The sequence below is a fragment of the Scyliorhinus canicula genome, chromosome 5, assembly GCF_902713615.1.
Source record: "Scyliorhinus canicula chromosome 5, sScyCan1.1, whole genome shotgun sequence".
Classification (NCBI taxonomy): domain Eukaryota; kingdom Metazoa; phylum Chordata; class Chondrichthyes; order Carcharhiniformes; family Scyliorhinidae; genus Scyliorhinus; species Scyliorhinus canicula.
In genome coordinates, this window is record NC_052150.1 from 218,774,321 (window position 1) to 218,789,744 (window position 15,424).

The 15,424-nt window shown below is 43.1% G+C and overlaps 1 protein-coding gene across 10 annotated transcripts in view; it reads right to left on the reverse strand.

Annotated features, from left to right (window-relative positions):
* nktr (natural killer cell triggering receptor) overlaps window positions 1-15,424 on the reverse strand; it is a 273,135-nt gene that overhangs the window by 121,249 nt on the left and 136,462 nt on the right. For 8 of the 10 annotated variants that reach the window (XM_038798536.1, XM_038798533.1, XM_038798535.1 and 5 more), the window contains exons 4-6: window positions 12,143-12,250; window positions 9,648-9,692; window positions 8,811-8,898 (exon numbers count right to left, since the gene is read on the reverse strand). In XM_038798536.1, coding sequence (XP_038654464.1) covers window positions 8,811-8,898; window positions 9,648-9,692; window positions 12,143-12,250 — 241 coding nt within the window. Of the gene's footprint in view, window positions 1-8,810; window positions 8,899-9,282; window positions 9,311-9,647; window positions 9,693-12,142; window positions 12,251-15,424 lie in introns of those variants that run through there. The other 2 variants (XM_038798541.1, XM_038798542.1) reach the window with 1 other exon arrangement.

A 15,424-nucleotide genomic window follows, 5' to 3' on the forward strand; every position in this document is an offset into this window, starting at 1 on the left:
TGTGGGTCAGAAAGTTGAGGATCCAGTTGCAGAGTGAGAAGCCAAGTGCTAGGTTTTGGAACTTTGCTATGAGCTTGGCTGGGATTATGGTGTGGAAGGCGGAGCTGTAGTCAATAAACAGGAGTCTGATGTAGGAGTCCTTGTTATTGAGTGCTCCAGGGATGAGTGTAGGGCCAGGAAGATGACATCTGCCGACGACCTAAGCGTTCTGGGAACATGGAGTTGATGCGCTTCATGACCAACCTCTTGAAGCACTTCATTACGATTGATGTCAGGACCACCGGATGGTAGTCATTGAGGCATGTTGCCTGGTTCTTCTTGGTATGACGGTGGTCTTCTAGAAGCAAGTGGGGACCTTGGAACACATGATGACCGGCCTCTTGAAGCACTTCATTACGATCGACGTCAAGGCCCCGGACGGTAGTCGTTGAGGCACGTTGCCTGGTTCTTCTTTGGCACCGGGGCGGTGGTCTTCTTGAAGCAGGTGGGGACCTCAGAACACATCATGACCGACCTCTTGAAGCACTTCATTACGATCGACGTCAAGGCCACCGGACGGTAGTCGTTGAGGCACGTTGCCTGGTTCTTCTTTGGCGGTCTTCTTGAAGCAGTTGGGTACCTCGGAACAGAGTAGGGAGAGGTTGAAAATGTCCATGAACACATCTGCCAGCTGGTCCGCAAAGGGTCTGAGTGCACAACCAGGGACCCCGTCAGGACCTATCAGTTTCCGAGGGTTCACTTTCAAGAAGGCCGGTCTCACTTCGGAAGCTGTGACGGCGGGTAAGAGTTTGTCTGAGGATGTTGGGACAGTTGACAGCGGTTTGATGGTTTCCTGCTCGAACCGAGCATAGAGTGCGTTGAGCTCAATGGGGAAGGATGTGCTGTTACCAGAGATCTTACTTGGCTTTGCTTTGATAGATTTTAAAACATGAAAATAAAAACATGTAAATTTACAGAGACATTGTGCAGCCAGAAATGTGCATCCTTGTAATACTGGGGTGGGGCTTTAATGTTTCAACGGCTTGATGACAGAAAACAGTAGGAAAAACAACAGGTCAGCAGGCTATGACACAAAACTGGGTAGGAATACGCTTTGCAAGGAGGATGCAAAGAGGCTTCAAGGGCATTTGGATAGGCGTAATGAGTGGGCAAGAACAACGCAGATGGAATATGTCAGGCTCCACTTTGGTAGGAGGTGCAGAATATTTCTTAAATGGAGTGAGACTGTAAGTGATGCCCAAAGGAATCTGTGTCTCCTTCTTCATAAATTACCGAAAGCTAATATGAGGGTGCAGCAACCAATTACAAAGGTAAATAATATGTTGACTGTTCCCACGCGAGGATTTGAGTAAAGGAGTAAAGATGTCTCGCTTCAATTGTATAAAATCTTGGTTAGGCTGCACCTGGAGTAGTGCGTGCAGTTTTGGTCCCTTTATCCACAAAAGAATATAGCAAAGGAAGAATATACTGGCCATGGAAGAAGTGAAGTGGAGGTTCATCAGATTAATTTGTCGTCTCAAACCAGTAATAAAGAGGTTTTAGGATTGAGGCGAGGAGCCATTTCTCATTCCTTCATTCAAAGGATACTGCATCTTTCGAATTCTCGACCCCAGAATACTGTGGAGGCTCAGTCACTGAGTATATTCCTCACTGAGTTCAATAGATTTCTAGATACAAATGTCATCAAGGGACATGGGGATAGTGCGGAGCAATGGCAATGATCTAGTTGAATGGCAGGACAGGCTCGAGGGACTGAATGACCTTCTCCTTAAGTTCCTATGATTGAGACAGTAATTTAGTAATGCTATCATGACTTCAGTTGAACCAGGGACATCTTTAGCTTAGCAATTCAAGAAATCTAATTGCTTTGTCACACTTCTGAAAGACACAATACCCAGGGTAACAATGTAAATGGAGTTGTTAAATGGCAAAGAAATGTAAAACAGGCTTTGTGGAAAGAGGCAATTATAAATCCTGAATCATTGGTGATAAATTCTACTGCACCTAGTCATGAAGGCTGAACTTTACAAGGTGTTTTTAAATGTCTCCACTAATTAAGGTAAAACTGAGACTTTCAGAAGCACCCCAGCTCGGACTCATGCCTATGTAGTCTGGATTCTCTGGAGCTGAAACTCAAACAGAAACCTACCAAAATCACGTGAACATGCATACACCTTTCTGTAGTGACTCAATAAATGGAAAGCAGTTTTTTGAGACCCATAGAGAGAAACGAGGCAACTATCGCTGTGCGGGAAAGGCTGCTACTGCTGTGAAGAGCAGAGAACGACTGTTTGGGTTTAACACACAAGCAGGCTGCTTGCGAGAGTTGGTTTTCAAAATCATGGGAACAAAACCTATGGGACCTTTGGAGATTTAAAAAAACAAGTAGTCTCCGAGGTGGGCCTTGTTGGTGGAAGTCGGATCTGCAAGACTGGCTGACAAAGGACACCAGAAATTTCGACCTAGCGTGGCTAGCGGAAAAGTGAGCTTGCTGGAGAGCAAGGAGTAACTTGGAATTATTCTTGCAGCGCTACACATTTGCCACAAGTGTGCTGCACACTGAAAGGAATTGCAAGACATATCTCAATTGCATTAGTAAGCACAAAAGTGCCATTTCTATAGTTTGATGTACAATTGCCTGTTAAGTTATGTTTAAACTATGTTGATCTTGGTTTATTTTTTACAGTACCAGTCTTGCAGCCAATCTCAAATTACCCTGGAAGGGTAAGGTGTCTCAAAAATTTGAGCACCAGGTGAAGCTAGCTAATATGCAGGAGCAAGGCGAGTGGTATTCCCCGCTCCCTGGATGCGGTGTTCTATCGACCACACAAATGAGCGCGGTGGTATATGAATTTCAGTTCTGGTATGATGCCAGGTATCTAGGCTACATGCCACAACAACTGTTGGATCGCATTAAACAGCACGTCCCTCGTCTGTTCACGAGTACTGATGGCACTCAACAAGCCCATGCTTGCAAATCTCAGAACAGTGTCCGACATTAAATGTGATACCACAATTGGACAGCACTTACTAAACCATCTCAAGTGTGCTAAGAAATACTCTAACAACCAATTTATGGTCATCAGTGGGGCTTGCAATGTGGCTCAGTTACTTACTAGAAGTTTCATAGACTCATATGCAGGGCCTGCCCTCTAAACACAGAAAGACCATGTCCAGGCCTATTTCAATTCAACAAAAGCATGGGAGAAAACTGTTCCCTGGTGCATTTTTCATGGTAATATAGAACATACAGTGCAGAAAGAGACCATTTAGCCCATCAAGTTTGCACCGACCTACCTAAGCCCTTACTTCCACCCTATCCCCATAACCCAATAACCTCTCCTCACCTTTTTGGACACTAAGGGCAATTTATCATGGCCAATCCACCTAACCTGGAATCGAACCTGTGACCCTGGAGCTGTGAAACCACAGTGCTAACCACTATGCTACCGTGCTGCCTTTATCAATCAGATGAGTTATAAGATAAGTACATTTGAAATAAAAAGGAGGCACAGTGACTAAACTAAAGAAACTCAGAGGTTAAAGCACTGGACAAGATGGATTGTATCCATGTATTTTAATAAAATCTAGTAAAGAGACAGCAGAGGCATTACTATTCGTAAGGAGCGGGATTTAGAATGACGCTAGAACATGTCCGGGTAAGAACATATCTGTCAGCTTATCAGTGATGGGAAAAATAATGGTTTCCTTACTGAAGGGGAGAATAGAGCAACACCTATAAATGAGAAATATAAGAACGAATAGTCAAGGTGGATTTTAAATCCAAAATCTTGTTTGAACAGACTTGCATTTTTTGAGATGGTAAGAGAGGGAGTAGACAATAGTAATGGAGTAGACGTAATTCATCTGGATTTTCAAAACACCCTTGATAAGGGGTTTCACAACAGACTAATGAATAAGACAGTGTGTGGAGTCAAGGGACAAGTGGCAGAATGGATTGCTGGCTGGCTTCAAGGCAGAATGCAGAGGAGTAAAGCTCAGGAAATGGTGTTCCAGAAGGATCAGTACTGGCACTACTGCTGGTAAATGAAGCTCAGTACATATTAAATGAGGTCGTACATTTTGGAAGGTAGGTCACTTATTCAGGGGCTGGTTTAGCACAGTGGGCTAAACAGCTGTTTTGTAATCCAGATCCAGCAGCGCGGGTTCAATTCATGTACTGGCCTCCCTGAATGGGCGCCGGAATGTGGCGACTAGGGGCTTTTCACAGTTACTTCATTGAAGCCTTCATTGTGACAATAAGCAAATATATATATTATATTACTTGGAGGATGCAAGTCTAGGTGGGGTAGGGGAACAAGGAGATTGCAGAGTACAAATTCATCAATCACTAAAAGTTGTGCCACAGGTTAGCAAGGCCATAAAAGAAACAAATCAAGCACTAGGTTATATTTCACGAGGGATAGAAAATTGAAAAGTAGGGAAATTGTACTAAAACCTGCATCAAACCTTTAAAATCTGATATGGATGCAGAGGGAATGTGTTCTCTTGTGCCGAAGAGCATAACTAGAGGCCATTAATATACAAGAAATCCAACTGGGAATTCAGAAGAAACTTCTTTAACAAGTAGTGAGAATGTCCAACTTGAAGCAAATAGAGTACATGGGTTTCAGGGGAATCTGGACAAGCACATGAGGGAGAAGAGAATAGATGGCATGATGGTAGATTTAGATGAGAAAAGATGGGAGACACAAACTCAGGCAAGAATGTGTTGGGCCGGATGGCCTTGCCAGGGTCCCAGGTTTGATTCCCGGCTTGGGTCACTGTCTGTGCGGCGCCTGTACTTTCTCCCCGTGTCTGCGTGCGTTTCCTCCCACACAAATCCTGAAAGACGTGCTGTTAAGTGAATTGGACATTCAAAATTCTCCCTCAGTGTACCCGAACAGGCGTCGGAGTGTGGCAACTAGGAGATTTTCACAGTAACTTCACTGCAGTGTTAATGTAAGTCTATTTGTGACAATAATAAAGATCATTATTATTTCAATGCTGTATATCCTGTCTAGGAACCACACCACCGGGACGGTTCATTTTGGCCTAAGTTAAATTGAAATTAGATAAGATCAAGTCTCTTCCCTCTGCCCGCTCCTAAAAAAGTAGATTAACATAGAGATTGAGGGAATGCATGGGATGTGTCATTGCGTTCAGACAATGTGCCCTATTCAAATAAAGCTCCACTGTATCTACATTTTGAATTGTCCATGTGGCATAGGAGCTTACCATACCAAAAGTATTATAAAGTAAGGACAGAGGATATTCCCGAAATAATATTCATAATAGCATCAAGACCAGTTTGCTAATAGTATATGTTGCAGTTAAATCTGATCACAACGCTTCAGCGAGGAGTATGCTGTGTGGCATTTGTGCTTATGCTCTCAGTTACACCCTGACTGAGCTTCCATGGAAAGAAACTGCAGAATGACCCTCAATTTCCCATTGGCTTCCTGCAACCTGGCAGCAGTTTCCGGAATGCCATAAACATTTGGCTGCTTGTTGCTTCAAATAGATATTTGCGACACAGGTCGAGCTAAATTGCATTGCCCAATATTTAATACCCTCGGACTGGAAATCACTTGCGTTGTAGTAATTAAATCAATGTGTGTCCTAGATTCAGATGATCTGGCTTTGCTTTCATGGAGAGAAAATCTCTTCTGAGGCTCGAGGCTCCGGCTTCTGCTCACCACTAAAGTCATTGTTCGGATGGAAATCAGGGGTTTTGTGAAGTTGCACATCTTTTATGTTATTCACGCTATTAGGGAATGAAGGAAAAATACACCGATTGATGTAGCTATGTTTAACAAATTTCAGCTCTGTCTCATTAGTAGCACTCTTGTCTTGGGGTCAGATGACAGAGCCAAGTTCCACTCAAGACACACAAGCACAAAAATCTAGGCAAACGCTTCCGCACAGTACTGCGGCAGTGCTGCACTGTGTATGATCATTTCCCATGGCACTATTTTGAAGGAGGGTTGGGAAGTTGGTACTGGCCAATATTTATCTCTCAACCAAAGCACTAGAATAGATTATTTCCTGCATGGGTCTCGTCCCCACAACCCAAAAATCTGCTGGATAGGTGGATTGGCCACACTAAATTGCACCTTAATTGGAAAAAGAATTGGGTATTCTAAATTTATAAAAATAAAAAGGATAGATTCTCTCCTCGTTATGTTGTTGTCTTTTGCTTTATAGTGCATAAAATGGCTGCCGTATTCCTCATAATTTAACAGAGACTACGATGTTCTTAAAAAAGAGTACTAAATTGCCCAGATGTTTCCCAAGATCCTGAGATTGTGAACGGTACGACAGAAATAGATCTTTTCCTATGTTACTCTAATTTATTACTTCAATTAGCAAAGGTAGTTTTTGATAAATGCATAAGACTGCATGTAAAAACAAGGGGTGGTTCAAAAAGTAGGGTACTCTTTCAGGAACTCCAGAGATTTAACTGCAGTTTCCATCATGTTCCCTAGATATGGCCACTTAACTCTGCAAACACGAAACATGGAACTTACTTAAACTGACCAGCTCAGTATTATAGCATGTATTGCATGTTCCACCTCGCATGGGTATCCTAACCCAAAACTTTGCTCACTGGCCTGCAATGGCTCTTGGTCCACCAATAATTAATTTAAAATTATGATCCTCACATTCAAATTCTTCCATGATCCTAGCTTTGACAAAGGGTCACCAGGACTCGAACTGTTAGCTCATTTCTCTCCTTACAGATGCTACCAGACCTGCTGAGATTTTCCAGCATTTTCTCTTTTGGTTTCAGATTCCAGCATCCGCAGTAATTTGCTTTCTTCCTTCCATGATCTTGCCCCTCCATACCTCTCCAATCTCCATCATCGCGACAACCCTCCAAAAATCCAGCATTCCCCAACTCTGACCTCCTTTGCATCTCTCATTTTTATCTCCCCATCATTGGCAGCTATCATTTTAACTATCTGGGCTCTAAAACTCTCTGACACTCTTTCCAATCTTAAGACTCTATTTAAAACGTACCTCTTACTAAAATAATAATAACAATCTTTTATTGTCACAAGTATGAAGTTATTGTGAAAGGCCCCTAGTCGCCACATTCCGGCACCTGTTCGGGGAGGCTGGTACGGGAATTGAACCCGCGCTGCTGGCCTTGTTCTGCATTACATCCAGCTATCTAGCCCGCTGAGCTAAACCAGCCCTAAATGTCCCAATGAAAGCCCCTTTTGTCTTGGTATCAATTTTTACCTGATTATGCTCCTGTGAAAAGCCTTTATTGTTACATAAATGCAAACTCAGTAGGGCAGTAGTGGAAAAAAAGAGTGTTATTCAAGGGGCAGCATCGGGAAGGGAACAGTGGGATGGTATAGAGGAATGAACAAGGTGAGCGAATAGACCCTCATCAGAAATTATACTTGCGATCTGCTGGGACAAGTAAGGTAAAAAGTAAAGTCACCATAGTCCCAGATAACCATCGGCTGCTTTCCACATTGAGGGGGAGAGCGGACGGTGGTGATTTAACCGGAGGATCACCACACGTCAGCCGGTACGGGAATTGAACCCGCACTGCTGGCCTTACTCAGCATCACGAAACAACCATCTAGCCAAGTGAGCTAAACCTTGGAGCACTACCACTTTTGGTCTCCTTATTTGAAAAAGGATATAATTGCGTTAAAAGCAATATATAAATGTTTGCTCGACTCGTTTCTGAGATGAAGGGCTTATCTGGTGAAGAAAGGTTGAACAGATTGGGCCTATACCCAGTAAAGTTTGGAAGAATGATAGAGAGACAAAAGAGTCAAGGGTTATGAGGAGCAGATGAGAAAAGTGGAACGGAGACCACAAACAGATCAGCCAAGTTCTCATTGAATGGCAGAGCAGCTAAATCCGATGTGAGAGTCTTGACAGGCAGTGGGCATACTGATCGGAAAACCTGCTGAGCACATGGAAAGCTGATCGTCAAGACAATTGTTGCAGGTCCAAGTCTTGATTGGCTGGAAGAGTGACCTTTAGCATCAAATTATAGCCAGAGGTCCCCACCAACAAACTGGATAGCGCATCAGGAAAACAGATAATATTTATGCAGATTAAAACAAATGATGCAGTGATTTTAGAATGTCGTGCATTAACACAAAAATAAAGAAAAAATATTCAGATAGAAGTGAAATATTATGGAAGAGGAAAATAGACTTCAGAATGCTGAGAATGTTAAACTATCAAAATGCTTGAAAGTAGATATTTTAGATGTTTAGAGGTATATGGGAACTCTATTTGCTGTGCTATTTGGGTTTGTTTCACAATACTCTGGAGCAGTCTGTGGTTTGAATACCGGCCTTTACGTTGTGTTGAACTTTATGAATTCATTGCCATGGACCTACCCTTCCCTCCTCCCCTTTTCCCTGGAGGGGCAAAAACACGTGGACAGCTGCAGCCAATTCAGCAAACCTTTCGCCGAGAATTCCTCTCTTATCCCTCAAAGGCAAGTCAGGAGAGTGGGGTAGTGAGGGACGTGCATTTGGACTATTCCTACAGATCTGGGCTTTGTGGAGGAACAAAAAACTAATGTAGTTTGGCATCTTATGTTCCAGGATGCAGGACATAAACTGGTTTAAAAAAAAACACACGTAACACGACTGATGGAATGCATGGAGTGCAAAACTGGAAAGTTTTACCCGTCCCAATAATGTTAGATGTGACAGAAATGCAAACTGCTCAACATCTGCAGGCATTGATGTATGTGGATAACCATCTTTCTGATGAATGGCACTTCACTATATGATGCTGGTAAGATAACTAAGAGTTATACTCACATGAAGAACTGGGAACCATTGGTGTCTCTTCCTCTGTTTGCCATTGACAACAGGAACTCCCTGTCGTGTTTGAGCACAAAATTCTCATCTGTCCAAGAAAGGAGTAGCTGGTCAGCTTTGAGAGACTCCACAGAGTTGCTGAAGTCTATTTGCTAATTGCACCAACAACAGAGTAACAGCCTTGCTTTAGGCCTCACCGCAGCATTACACTAAAATATTGTGCTGAGGAGGAACACAGATTTCAAATTCTTGTATATTACCAGTACTGAAACTAGTGCACTAAATGCTCCAGCTGAGCGGTTTCAATTTGTCTGTGTGTCTTTGTGTGGGTGTTTTTGTTTTCCTTTAAAGTCTGCAAGCAATAAAGAAAATTGGACCATATATTCCATCAACTCACTGCCAATAATGGTACTTGCTGGGGAGGGTGCAAGGGAGTGTGTTTTAATTGTGTTACTTAGCTTTTTTTTCTTACCTTTTCATTTTGCAAAAGATCACATTCTCTATAAATAAAAGAATATGTTGAAAGTTTTAGGCAGGATGATAGGTTTTCTCATGAATAAATTGCCTAACCTCCATGCTGCAAGTTGCGAGCTTACTGCATAATAATTTACCTTTTATAATTCACTTTTTTTTGTAGTTAACAGTGAACACTCTAAGAAACAATTAGCCCAAATTCATGCATCTATTTTGTGCATGCAACATTTCAAGCACTAGCTACATGCAACAGGTGAGGGAATTAAAAGCAATGCTATTCACGTATTGTTAGAGGGAGTCTTCTATTTAGTAAATCAACAGATTAATTTGGGCTTTGTAATGAAATTAAAAAGATGTCTCTACCTTCAAAGTATCCGCCATAAATAGATTCTCCTCCTCGTCCATTACCTAAGAACCACAGATGTATAAGTAACACGAGGCTCCACACTGAATATTAAAATGAACAAAAAGTACATGACTCAGGAACTCAGCAGTCAGGGTCAGGTTCTGCCAGTGCCTTTTCATATGTTTACTGCCAGACAGATGGGCAAGACTGTAAAAGGTCTTCAGGCTCCAACATTCTCCATTCGACTCAGTTACATGCGAGTACACCACCGAACGTGCTTCTCAAATCTTGCCTCCTCATGCTCGCAGAAGTAGGAAAGTTAAGAGAACAACAGCATGAACATTATGAACATTAGGGGCTGTTTAGCACACTGGGCTAAATCGCTGGCTTTGGAAGCAGACCAAGGCAGGCCAGCAGCACGGTTCGATTCCCGTAACAGCCTTCCCGAACAGGCGCTGGAATGTGGCGACTAGGGGCTTTTCACAGTAACTTCATTGAAGCCTACTCGTGACAATAAGCGATTTTCATTTTCATTTCATTTTCAACAAGGCCGTTGATGTTCTTTCCTGAAGCATTGTCAGATACCAGCCCCCTCCCTGAAAAAAAGACCTAATCACATCACCGATGAAAAATGCAGCATCTTCCCTTTCTTTTCCGGAGCACAGACTACAAATTCAAATAAAATGAAATGAAAATCGCTTATTGTCACGAGTAGGCTTCAAATGAAGTTACTGTGAAAAGCCCCTAGTATCCACATTCTGGTGCCTGTTCGGGGAGGCTGGCCTGCCTTGGTCTGCTTTAAAAGCCAGCTATTTAGCCCTGAGCTAAACCAGCCTATTGTACAAATGATAAAAATGAGCAAACTTGTCATCATTTAAATAGCCTTCACGGTTGTCAACATTCCAGGTTAATGAAGATATATACATTCTTGAATAATGTCGCCATTGATAATGACAAGATTTAATTATTTGCTGCTCAAAAAAATGAAATTATACATTATGAAGTAACACATTGGGCAACAATACAAAAAAAGCGTAGGAATGGAGACACCTGGAGGCGTTCACATTCACAAATCTTTGAGGTTCGTAGGACAAGTTGATAAAACTGGTATAAAGAAAACATGGGATCCTTGTTTTTTAAAAAAAAATAGACGCACAAGAGTATAAAAACATGCAAGATTTAAAATAATTGATAGAAGAGGAAGTGGGGTGGAAGGGGCCTGAGGTTATGAGGATCTGATCGGCCTGAAAGGATGGTGGAAGCAGAATCAACAGTAGCCTCTAAAGGAAACTGGATAAATACTTGAAAACAAGCATTTTTGCAGGGCTATGGGGAAAGTACAGTTGTGAGGGACTAATTAGTTATCTCTTTCAAAAAGCCAGTGCAGGCATGATAGGGAGAACGTGCGGTGTAGGATTCTACGAGACCGACTCTAAATGTAAGGGTGAGAGAAAGAGGAAAAAAAAACTTAAATGACAAAGTAGGACTGCAACAATTTAAACCTGTTATAATTGGCATCCTCAGCTACCTTGGTGTCACTCGTCCCATGTGGTTTCCTAATCCATGGGTAGGCAGAAAATTGTTCCTTACACGGTGATTTTAATTGAGGAATGGTTTTCTGCCCAGTTCAATTCAGAATAGTACTAAGGAGTTCGATCCCAGCCCCGGATCACTGTCCGTGTGGAATTTGTACATTCTACCTGTGTCTGCGTGGATCTCACCCCCACAATCCCAAAGGTGTGCAGGATAGGTGGATCGGCCACGGTAAATTGCTCCTTAATTGGAAAAAAATAAATTGGTTACTTTAAATTTCTAATAAAAATAAAAGTCTAATGGTGACCATGGAATCATTGTCGATTGTCGTAGAAATCCATCTGGCTCACCTTTCAGGGAAAGAAATCTGCCGTCCTTACCCGATCTGGCCTACATGTGACCCCAGATCCACAGTAATGTGGTTGACTCGTAAATGCCCTCTGAAGCCACCCAGTTCAAGGGCAATAAATGCTGGCCCAGCCAGCGATGCCCATATCCCACGAGATGAATTTTAAAAATCCCCTGTTTTTACTCAGCCGGGTTGGTAGCTAGTGGTGTGTGAGGACTAAGGAGGGGAAAATGAAAAAATACACAGTAAGCTCCAATGCTGATCGCTATCTTTATTGCTGGGAAATGAGTGCATGTGTACACTGTGAGCACATGCATGACCCATAAACATGCATGATTGTGCCAACTGCTTGTCCCCAGAACACACAGCGCAATCTCATTGGGAGCAGAGTGTCCAACTGCATTGGTACAGCAATATGTACTCAATGACAATTTGGGAACAAGCAACAGCTGTAAAACCAAGGTTGCCTTCCTCTTTCAGACACATTTTTAGTTCCTTTACACACAGCTACAATTTACAAAAAGGTTATATCAGGAAAGCTTTAATAACATGCCCAGTATACATTTGCGATTGCAGCCTTGATATCACTTTAGCTGAACTTATATATATTGCAAATCATGATATTCCCACCTTCACTGAAGTCACCACCTTGGACCATAAATTCTTTTACAATACGATGGAAAGTGGAGCCCTTATAACAAAGCTGCTTACGAGTTTTTTTTCCTAATCCTTTTTCACCTGCAAGAGATAAAACAATGTTAGTACACACCAAACAGGATTTATACAAGTGTATGCCAAGTAGGTTTCAAACATTTTTGGGTGCGAAAACCCCTCCAAATAATAACTCTCAGCATCCATTTCAAATACTGCAGTTGAAGTGCATGCATATACCCAAGGCCCATCGCAAATCCCTGGGACACACTCCCTTGCCCTAATGGAACACAGTGTGCTACCATTAGATAGCACTCAGGATTTTAAAGATACATATTTTGCAGCACAGTTTACCGTGGTGGAAATAACGTACTAGTGAATCAAATATAATAATAATAATAATCTTTTATTGTCACAAGTATGAAGTTACTGTGAAAAGCCCCTAGTGTCCACATTCCAGCACCTGTTCAAGTAAGGTGGTACTTACTGCTGACCTTGTTCTGCATCACAAACCAGCTGTCTAGCCCACTGAGTTAAACCAGGAAGAGATGAGCGAGGAAAAGAAAATGGTCGCTCTCCAATTGAACCACTTGTCCATTGTATTGTAATAAAAACCAACAACAGGAGGAACTGAACTCGTTCTGATTGTCCCCCAACATCCCCTTCCTGCTGCCTTACATGGACAACCTGACCTCTTCAAAATCCTGACACCATCTCCAACTACCCCCTAACCTATAACTTCCTCAGCCTCTACCTTCGTCAACTCTGGCCTCCTGTTCATGGCACCCCCCCCCCCACCACCGGTAGCCCTGCCCTACACTTTACTGCTCCTCTACCCAGCCTCTCTGTGATGACCCATGCTTTTTGTGCAAAGTTCCCTTTAAGACCAGGGTGAACTGGGAAATATTAATTGGTTTCTTTATTATGATTTCATCAGGTTCCAAGAAAGGTCCATGTGACCGGAGGTTGCCAGAAGAATGAGCAGCCGAGAACAATCGGTAGACAGAAAGCTAATTATAGTAGGGTTGGGTCAGCCTGTGCATTTGGTTTGGCAGTTCTGAACAGACAGAGAATTTGAGAGAGGAAAACAAACAAGGTTCTGTCCGAATGGAGCACTCTTCAGTTTGGCAGTTTCTGAACAATTCCTTGTGGTGGAGCAGTCTGTGATTAGAGCAGATGGTGAGTGAGTGAGTGATAGAGATAGTGACTGTGATGAGTGAGTGAAAGTGCGTGAGTTAGTGACCGTGTGTGAGTGAGTGAGATAGCGAGTGAGTGTGTGAGATAGCGAGTGTGCGCATGAGTGAATGCGCAAGTGAGTGAATGCGCGAGTGAGTGAATGCGCGAGTGAGTGAATGCGCGAGTGAGTGAATGAGCGAGGGAATGAGTGAATGCACGAGTGAATGCGCGAGTGACTGAATGCGCGAGTGAGTGAGTGCGCGAGTGAGTGAATGTGCAAGTGAGTGAATGCGCAAGTGAGTGAATGCGCAAGTGAGTAACTGCATGAGTGAGTGAATGCGTGAGTGAGTGAGTGAATGCGTGAGTGAGTGAATGCATGAGCGAGTGAGTGCGTGCGTGAGTGCGTGAATGAGTGAGTGCATGTGTGCGTGAGTGCGTGAATGAGTGCGTGAATGAGTGAGTGCATGCGTGAGTGAGTGCGAGTGATTGTGAGTGAGTGAATGCGTGAGTGAGTGAGTGCTACACAGCTGATAAGCTGAAGATCAGGGATGTACTTCTGAGGTTGTATAAAGCTCTGTCAGACCCCATTTGGAGTATTGTGAGCAGTATCTACGGAAGGGTGTGCTGGACTTGGAAAGGGTCCCGAGGAGTTCACAAGAATAATCCCTGGAATGAACAGCTTGTCGTATGAGGAACAGTTGAGGACTCTGGGTCTGTACTCGTTGGAGTTTAGAAGGGTGAGGGGGGATCTTATTGAAACTTACAGGATACTGCAAGCACTGGGTAGAGTGGACGTGGCGAGGATGTTTCCACTTGTAGGAAAAACTAGAACCAGAGGACACCATCTCAGACTAAAGGGACGATCCTTTAAAACAGAGAGGAGGAGGAATTTCTTCAGCCAGAGGGTGGTGAATCTGTGGAACACTTTGCCGCAGAAGGCTTTGGAGGCCAAATCACTGAGTGTCTTTTTAAAAATAAATTTAGAGAACCCAATTCATTTTTTCCAATTAAGGGTCAATTTAGCATGGCCAATACACCTAGCCTGCACATTTTTGGGCTGTGGGCCGAAACCCACGCAAACATGGGGAGAATGTGCAAACTCCACACGGACAGTGACCCGGAACCGGGATTGAATCTGGGACCTCAGCACTGTGAGGCAGGCGGGCTTACCCACTGCGCCACCGTGCTGCCCCACTGAGTGTCTTTAAGACAGAGATAGACAGGTTCTTGATTAATAAGGGGATCAGGGGTTATGGGGATGAGAAAAATATCAGCCATGATTGAATGGTGGAGCAGACTCAATGGGCCAAGTGGCCTAATTCTGCTCCTATGTGTTATGGTCTTCTGGGCAGGAAGGGGAAGGAATTGTGGATTGGACAAGACCCACTGCCAATGTTGCCAGTGCCCACCAAACCATTTTAAAGGAATCAGAGAAGGGAATCTCTGGTGCTTCCATACCATCAGGACTGTCATAACCAGAGTGCGAGAGGATTGACAGGTGTGCATCTAATCGGCGGTAACCGTACCCGGGATTTAGGATGGACCATTGCTGCTGGTGAATGTGACTCACGGGCTGAAACAATTGAATGGGAACTGACAGACCCAGCATAGGAGAGGGCAAGTTCTACATACTGTGATTTCATTTGTGAGAAGTAATGTGAGTGTCTTGTCAACACTTAAGCTGTTTGTTGTATTGATTGAAGTGAAATTTCTCTCTTCTGAAATATTCTTTGCTTGTTGATTCATGCTTGAATTAGGAGGATTTTAGTTGGTTTGCTACAGTAAAGTTTTAAAAAAGTAAAACCTTGTTCAATACTTTTCTTTGGTGCAGTCGGAATTCCTTTTTTTTATAAAGAGCTTTTGGTCCATCTTTGCGACTCAGTCATCAGTCAGATCTCCTAACCTCTCTCCCACTATTCAGGATTTGATCCTCAGCATTTCTTTGAAAACTACCTTGTGTGTTCAAGTGTGTCGTATGGGCCAATGTAAAGGGTTAATCATATAAATGGAGCCCTTCTAGGTGCGCACACAACAGGGTGTGTAAAGTTCCAATTTTTGCCTTTGCCAATTGTATGTCATAGCTTT